Raw genomic sequence first — 8,945 nt, 5'->3', positions numbered from 1 at the left:
GGTGCCCCCACCTTATCATAAAAGCCTAAACATTCACATGCTTTTCTCTCACACGGCGCCTAAGCTACGACCTTGGCTCCCCGTTTATCTGCTCCTGCTGAGTTGGGGCAGAAAACTCCAGCATGTTCCGTTCTCTTCTAATCAGACAAATAAGGCGATGACTTTCTGCAAACAATATTTCTTATAACATCATAAAACAATATCATTCATCCACAATAAATCAGCAGTCTAATGTAATGCAAATCAGTTTAACGAATGCAATAGTTATCAGCTTCTTCTAATTCAGGAAAATAATGCAAACTAAAACTACATAATAATTCACAATCTTTAGTTAGGGGTATAACATGTCATAAAATAATATTATAATCTAACAAGAGTTTAAATGTAGATTAAAAATATAAAAATGTAAAAAGCCAAACCAAACGTAGTTGTAGAGGTAGACTGTTCCACAGCCTTGGTGCCACAGACTGAAAGGCTCTGTCCCCTTTCGTCTTCAGACGTGTTCTGGGAGCAACCAACAAACTCTGAGTCTGTGAGCGGAGACGGCGAACAGTAGTGTATTTTGTGAGAAGCTTGGATAAATAATCTGGGGCTTGGCCATTTAGTGCTCTGTACGTTAAAACAAAAATTTTAAAACAAATTCTAAAATCTATTGGGAGCCAATGTAAAGAACATAAAATAGGAGTGATGTGAGCTCGCTTGCTAGAGCGAGTTAGTAGTCTGGCTGCTGCGTTTTGTATAGCTTGGAGTCGAGAAAGAGATGATTTATCCAAGCTGGTAAACAGGGAATTACAATAATCTAAACGCGATGACACAAATGCATGGACAATTTTTTCCAGTTCAGCTAAGGAGACCATATGTCGCAATTTAGAAATATTCCTTAAATGAAAGAAACAGGAACGAGAAAGATATTTTACGTGTGAGTCAAGGCCCAGAGAAGAGTCAAATATTACTCCAACATTTCAAATATTTGGCTTAGCAGAAGAACAGAAAGGGGCAAGAACCGGACTGATTTTAGAATATAGATCAGGAGGAGCGATGATCATGGTCTCTGTCTTGTTCATGTTTAAAACAAGGTAATTTTAGAAAGCCAGTCAGAAACCTGAGTTAAGCACTGGACTAGGGTGGACAGCCTATCCAGCTGATGAGGCTTAAAGGACATATACAGCTGAATGTCATCGGCATAGAAATGATAAGACAGGTCACTAAAAGACTGAATAATGCCAGCTAAAGGAAGCATATAAAAAGAAAATAATAATGGACCCAAAACTGAACCCTGTTTGATTATTTAACCATGGTGTGCAGGAACTAACAGTGCAATGACTAGTTTTGAAAGGAGCAACCTGATTAAGAATGGCAAGACAGTGTTCATTAAAAGAATTAATAAGGATGTCAACCTCGTCAGAAGAAGGTTTAAAATTAAAAAGAGAAGAAAACTTTAAAATGACAGAGTCATCAATAAAGCGCCTGCGCCTAATAAAACTTTGGGGAAGAGACTCTGAATTGAACAATACATTAAAAAAGACTGACTTATGATCGCTAAAAGAAACATCATTTAAGTTCATGTGGTCAAGGGAAACACCACAGGTGTAGACAAAGTCCAGAGTATGCCCAGCTGTGTGAGTAGGACCTGATACATGTTGAACAAAATTAAAAGAGTCCATAATGCTCAGGAACTCCTTAGTGGTACTATTTGATGAGTCCTCTGCATGAATGTTGAAGTCACCAACAATGATGACCTCGCCCAGTTTAATCGTGGAAGTTAAAAATTCTTGTAGGTCTTTTTTTTTTTTTTTCTGCCTGTCCCATTTGGTTCTTTAGCCATCAGAATTGTTGTCTGAAGACCAACAAGGATACCCAATGGATTTACTTTGCCAAATGGGTCATCGTGGCATTGCCGTATTGGTCCATTTGGTCGATCTTTGTTTTTATTATTTATTATATTTTATTTTCAGATGTTACAGACGGGACAGACATGAAAAATTCTTGTAGGTCTGACAGAAAAGCTGCAGCAGACCCAGGTGAACGATAAATTAAAATGCCGTATATGGGCTGTTCTCGTCCAATTTTTATCATAATCATCTCAAAAGAGTTGTAACAGCTTGAGGAGATCATCTGGCATAAGAATGTCTTTTTGAAAATTACCGCTGTTCCACCCCCTCGTCCAGATATCCAAGGCACACAGAGAAATGAACAGTCAGTGGGACACAGCTCTAAAAGATGTGAAACTTCATTCTCACGCTGCCACGTCTCAGAGATAAACATAAAATCAAGCTTCTCCGCACAGAGCAAGTCATTTAAGATATAAGACTTGTTGGCAATTGAGCGCGCATTAATTAACATCCATTTAACGCTGCGACCCACCGGGACAGGGGTAGAGTTTCCAGGAACAGAGTTCGTACTATGCGGTAAGCTGTGCAGCAAAACAGGGTTCCTGCCGCGATGAGGCATTGCTTTCCATACTTTTAGGTGGAAACTTGGGTGGTAAACACAGTGGGTTGTGGGGATTAATCCAGCTCTGACAAGTCTCAGGCGGATCTTACCACTAGCAGCCCAGGAATAAAGCCCCCGAAGATCTGCCTCTTTCCGAAGACGACGGAGCAGGACAACAAAGCCGGCTCTCTTCCCCCGCTTCCTCCGACGAGGCCTCTGAAGCAAAATTGAGCTAACCGGCAAGAGTGGAGGTGAACCGGGTGCTGCGTCGCGCTCAAGCGGTGGTGGGAAAACAACGTCGTATCGTTGACTCTGAAAGTTATCCATAGCAGATTTGATCGCCAGTAACGCATGGCGATCATAAATCCGAAGGGAGATGACATCGGACAAAACTGTAGCAAGAACACTTGCATAACATATAAAGTAAACAAACACACGGACGGAGGCAGCGGCACAGCCAAACACAGGCGCCATCTTGCTTCTTGGGACAACAACAGTAATAAAAAAATCACACAAAATATGACTCTTTTTTTTTTTTAATAGTTGTTAACTTAAAATGGCACCAAATAGTACCCCCAAAGCAAACCTTTCGGTATGCCAACATTTCTTCAGCTATTTTCAGGGCAGGGTCGGATGATGATGAGCTACAATAAAATGTATCATGGCCTCAATTCAATTCAATTCAATTCAATTCAATTCAATTTTATTTATATAGCGCCAAATCAGACCTCAATACTTGAAATGTGCAATTCACTTGTATTTTTATTTTTTATTCCTATTTATTCTATTTATCCCCTTCGTATATTTTATTTATATTGTCTCTGTATTTATATATATGTGTGTGTGTGTGTGTGTATATATATATATATATATATATATATATATATAATATTCTGTAACTCTGTAACTTCTGTCGGTGCTGTGCTTTTTTGGAAATCGAATTTCCCAGAGGAACCCACCCGAGGGATTAATAAAGTTCTATCTAATCTAATCTAATCTAAATCAAAACAAAAGTCGCCTCAAGGCACTTCATAGATACAGAGAAAAACCCAACAATCATATGACCCCCTTTGAGCAAGCACTTTGGCGACAGTGGGAAGGAAAAACTCCCTTTTAACAGGAAGAAACCTCCGGCAGAACCAGGCTCAGGGAGGGGCGGCCATCTGCTGCGACCGGTTGGGGTGAGAGAAGGAAGACAGGATAAAGACATGCTGTGGAAGAGAGACAGAGGTTAATAACAGATATACACTACATTTTCATCAATGACATTTTTCATAAAGCAAGCCTACAAAAGCCTATATGTCATGGTCCTGGGTCATTTTGACCCAGTGTTCTTAGTTTTCCTGTAGTTTTGTATTTTGTTCCTTATGTCCATTGGATTGGTTGGTTTGGTATTTGGATTCCCCCTGTGTCCATGTTTTTATTGTGGTGTTTGTTCTGGTACCGTGTTCCCATCCTTTGTGTTCTGTTTCTCCTCATCCCCCCATATTCATCCTTCTTCTCTGCCTCTCTCTCTCTGTGCTCATCTCTGTGTACTGTGTTGTGTTTAAGGTCCACATCTTGGTGTCAGTATTTTCAGTTTCGTGTCCTCCCTGCTCGCTAATTGTCTTCAGCTGTGTTCCCCGTGTGTTCCCACTTCCCTCATTACCTTCTGTGTATTTATGTCAGAGTGTCCCTTTGTTCTGTGTTGCGTCGTCCCTCTAGGTTGTGTGCATTTACCGTGTCTTCCCAGCGCCTCAGCTTTAGTTGCTCCCAGGTTAGTTATTGTATGGCTTCTTATGTTCCTGTTAATAAAGACCTGCCTTTGAGTTCATCCCCGTGTGTCTAGAGCTGTGCATTTGGGTCCTCTCTTGCCTTCACACAGCTGCCGCTTGACACTATATTTAGATGAAGGTCAGATGGAGGTCTCAGACTGCTTGCTGCTGGATTGGAAAAGAAAACACCAAAAAAGAGCCACGTGACAGCAACTGCAACATTGCTACTAAATTTGAAAAGTGACTTGTTGATGACTTGTGATGTGTTGGAGCTTTTGCTCCATAACCTTTTAGTTCATGGTGCGCAGAAATCATTTGAGCCACATGTGATTCCGAAGATCCTCCAGGGTGAAGCGGTCCTTGTAGTGCTTCCTCAGACACCCCGTCAAAAAATCCCTGCATTCTTTACAGAAATGAAATACTCTTGTTAAAGTTATCCACAAAGTTATTTCACCTTTCTTATATCAACAGCCCTTTTGGCAGAAATCTTACTGTTTGAAATGTCAGCTAAAATCGGTGGGTTTTGGTTGATGATCTTGTAGTCGCAGTCAAATGGTAACTTGTTGTGTAACAGCTGGTACATCACAACACCCAGCTGCCAGGCTGTAGTATATTCTGCAGAGCAGAAGCCGTACATGAACCACTCTGGACTATTGTAGATCCTGGTTCCTAAAACACAAAGATAAGAAGAATTAATGGGGAGGGAACATGATGTGGAGACAGTTCATGACAGCACAACGCTGTGGCTGAAAACATACCTGCGTTCCTCCTGAACCTTTGTCCCGGAGTAAACGTGACTCCACAGCCAAAATCGATGTATCGCACTCGGGGTTCCTCCGAAGATGTTTCAATTAGAATGTTGTGTGGTTTAATATCTCGGTGGAAAACCCCCTTGTTATCCATCGTAATGGCTGCGTCAACTAGTTGCTTCATTATGACCTAAAAGAAAGGAAGCCATATTTGGAGCACAGGACATTCTCTATGAAAAACTGCTGTAAGCTCCAAATGCTCGTCACTTACCTTAACATGTGTCTCTGACAGAGGTTTATCTGTAGTTTTGAGGTAATTGTCTAAGTCCATGCAATTTTCTGGTTTCTCAAAAACCATAATAAGCTCATCTTCCAGATCAAACCAGTCAAGTAGAAGTGGGGTTATACTGCTTTCCGTATCGTGTGGTCCAGCCCCAACTTGTATCAGTAGCGCCACCTCCAGGGGAACATCAGTACTTTTCCCATTCCAATCCTTCAGAAGGAAAGTTACTTCAGGTCAGTATTCAGAATTTCAACAAAAGTAGCTATCAGCGTACAGACAGTTTTGAAATAGTCACAAAATGACCTGATCTTTAAAAAGCATTCTTTCCACTGAAACATGTCAGTTTAAACAATAAGGTGACCCACTGTTCATAGAATTCGACCATATTTCCTGACGATTTCACACACAACTGTGAGACCAGTCTGGTTCATGCACAGAGGAAATACGTGCCTTATGCTTGATGCCTGAGAAGGCCTGAAATAATATAAATACCTGCTGGAATAAGAAAAGACGCTTACCATTGTTGTGCGCGCAAGTCTGCGCTGTTGAACATGTTTGATTGCCACCTGCATTAAAGACATTTTCTGGGTTAGAGAAGTACAAACAGGAATAAACTGAAGATCTGTGAAATGCAAATGTAAGAAGCCATACTGGAAAACTGTCTTTTATGCGTATTCCAGAAAACACGGTGGCAAAGCCTCCATGACCCAGCACCTCCAGCTCTTGATATTTTTCCAGGAAGTCTTCTGCAGACACACAGGAAAAACATACAGGTTATGACTTGTTACACAGAAAACAGCTGGCACAGTCCTATAGAGCTTTGCTATAACATCTCTATTAATTGGTAAATAGCAGCTACATTTTAGCAGATTAGTAGGTAGGTAACGTCATTACTGCCCAGAGTGTCTCTTATTGTCGATTGGTCCCACAGGAATCAAACCCAATCTCAAACCCCAGGACAAATTCTAAAGGATCTTGTGATCCAGCTCAGAAATATTGCCATTATCTTACCTTTTCTGTCAGTGCCGGATATCCTCGGTGAGTCACATGTTTCAGAGGGTTCCTGGGTGGGACTCTCCTCTGGGCTTGTTGTCCTGCTTTTTTTGCTGGATGGTCCCTCAGATTCGTCACTAGTGCTCTTCCGTTTGTTGCTCCTCTTAATTATACTAGAGTCGCTTGAAGGCACTATGAGAAGGCCAACTAAAATGGAAAAAGTAGTTTGACTTTAAGCATTTTCAGTCCAACTCTGTGTCAACTGCTTTCTACTGACTTTCTAAGGTCTGGCAATCGTGCATTAAAGCAATAACTGCACACTGAAAATCAACACAAAGAAGGCTAAATGAACCAACTACAAAGTTAAAGACCGTTAAGTACACAGTTAAAGTCACAAAATAAACTACATAGCCAAGATAATGTCACAGCTAAAACAGGTCTTATCACTTACATTTCAAACTGGATTCCCCAGAAACAAAGTGGCTGGGACCCGGTTTTGGACCTCCACTGCTTTTGCTTTTTTTGGGGGATTTGTCCAGTCTTTCAGGTAAGTCCCTTCTCTTTCTTCCCTCTATTCTTCCATCTGGAGTCATCTTCACCAGTGTGGAGATGCAAGGCTCTGTTTGGTGTCCTGAAATCAACAAAAGATGATTTTGTTTAAATCAAATTCAGTTGCCTCAAATAAAAACCCAGAAGCATGCATAATTACCATATGAATCCCATTTGACTTACCTAGAGGGTTATTCAGATCCACAGGACGTGGTGCAGTATAAGTTGGCCAAGACTTTGACATTGTGTGATACATTTAGGTTAATTTAGTTTCAGGATTTCACTCTTCACTCTGCAAAGATGCAATGAGCTGTGTGTGAGAACTATGATCTTTAGTGTCTTATAACAATGTCTTATAACAACGAGGTGATGACATCACAAGATTTTGGAATTCTTGGTTTCCATAGCTACAGAACATCAGCCTGGGCTAGGCAGTAGTTTCTGGTGAAGGCAAAGTTCTGTAAAGATTTATTTAGGGGTGCAATATTGCAAAAACTGTAGCGCAGCTGCATAAATGCATGTTTATAGAGGGCTGCTTCAAGGTGGGAACTGTGCTTCTACAACAAAGGCCATAAAACTAGTTAGGAACAAGCAATGGATATTATAGATAATATTGTAGCTATTATACCAACAAGAAGGACTCTCTTTGGGCAGCATTTACTTGTAAGGCAGTAGTGAAGGCTAATGGATAGCTTTGCAGGCTAAAAGCTAACAGCACAGGTTAAGTCAAAATTCACTGGATTTCAGTTTTATTTACAGCACCAAATCACAAAAACAGTTGCCTAAAGGTGCTGGAATGTGTTGACTGATCTATAAATCGTATCTGTGAGCATTATTATGACTAGTTACTCACTAAATGTATGAGCAGTATTGGATGTAATGCATGATAAAATTATGCGTTACTGTGATGAGGTTATATTTTTCAAGGTTCAAAGGCTATAGAAAGAAAGCACGTGTAGCCCAGTGAATTTGAACTTCCACAGTTATTCTTTTTCCTTTCCTGCCTAATGTATTTTCTTATAATTTCTCAATAATTTATTTGCTCTGTTTTACCTAACCTCCGACTGTCTTGGTGAGTGTTGTGGAAGTTAGTATTGTTAGCTGATGTAACAAGCATGGTACCTGCTTCCCAACTCTATCGGTGTGGTTTTTTTTTTCTTTTTTTCTTTAATCGCTGGTTGTTCATATTTATGTTCCACTTGTATACCTCATCTGTTTGTATGTTGTATACTCACTGATTGTTCAATAAAGTTCTTGTTAAAAATACACACATATATATATATATTAGGGGTGCAACAATACACAAAATTCACGGTTCGGTTCGATACTTTGGTGTCACGGTTCGAAATTTTTTCAATACAAAAGAAATGTTCATGCCTTTTTAATTTGTCATTTATTAAAATTATAAATATATATTTTAACTCAAAAGTACAGTTTTTAAATTTAACCCTAACCCTTGTGCGTGTTTTTTATTTTGACAGCGAATGCGCACCTGCGGACCACTTATGTGCAGCCCTGGTTATTTAGCTCATCATATCGCAGCCACAGAAATTCTTTTGTCCATGAAACCATAAAGCTGCACTTTCTTTTTGCCTTATAGTCTGATTTGTCATAACTTCTCCGTTTTGTGGTAAGCTTTTCTTTGGCTGTCACTTCTTCACCCTGACCTGTCTTATTTGGCTCAGCAGAACTAAAATATATATCCTGCTGCTTTTACACACGCACTCACATAACGCTCAGCGATTCTCTGCGCGATCAACCTCTCACATGTTTAGGCTGCGGGAGATTTCACTTGTCATGTTTGCATAGTAAGCTAACGATTGATAAGACGATGTCAGAGGAATTGGTGCACAAATTATCATCACTCACCAATCAGTGCTGTCGCTCTCTATACACAGTTCGTGCGATTGCAAAGTGAAAGCAAAAAACAAGCGCAAATTCAAACGCGATTTCAATATGTCACATATTGACAGTATATAAGTATTGTCTTGAGCACTGTTAGTGCCAACATATATAAATGGCAAAATAAAATAAAAATACTTCATGAATATCTCATAATTGTATATATTTGTGCATTTGAGCTGAGCATTGAGCGGGGACTTTTCACTATCGATCGATTATGATCAATGACAGTGAACCTGAGCACCTCCCCTACCTTTGGTGTGCACTCACGCAGCTTGTGGA

The 8,945-nt window shown here is 40.1% G+C and overlaps 1 protein-coding gene across 1 annotated transcript; it reads right to left on the bottom strand.

The window, feature by feature from the left end:
- Positions 1-3,505: 3,505 nt before the first annotated feature.
- LOC113009462 (serine/threonine-protein kinase pim-2-like) lies at positions 3,506-7,201 on the bottom strand. The gene is made up of 10 exons (XM_080291844.1): positions 6,945-7,201; positions 6,664-6,843; positions 6,231-6,419; positions 5,871-5,965; positions 5,738-5,785; positions 5,208-5,429; positions 4,946-5,126; positions 4,680-4,856; positions 4,153-4,590; positions 3,506-3,644 (listed from the first exon to the last, which is right to left on the bottom strand). Exons 1-9 carry the CDS (start codon positions 7,015-7,017, stop codon positions 4,499-4,501), a joined length of 1,257 nt encoding a protein of 418 aa, XP_080147970.1. The 5' UTR covers positions 7,018-7,201; the 3' UTR covers positions 3,506-3,644; positions 4,153-4,498.
- Positions 7,202-8,945: the final 1,744 nt, after the last annotated feature.

Source organism: Astatotilapia calliptera, chromosome 17, assembly GCF_964374335.1.
Source record: "Astatotilapia calliptera chromosome 17, fAstCal68.1, whole genome shotgun sequence".
Classification (NCBI taxonomy): Eukaryota; Metazoa; Chordata; class Actinopteri; order Cichliformes; family Cichlidae; genus Astatotilapia; species Astatotilapia calliptera.
This window is presented reverse-complemented; position numbering and strand designations above follow the sequence as displayed.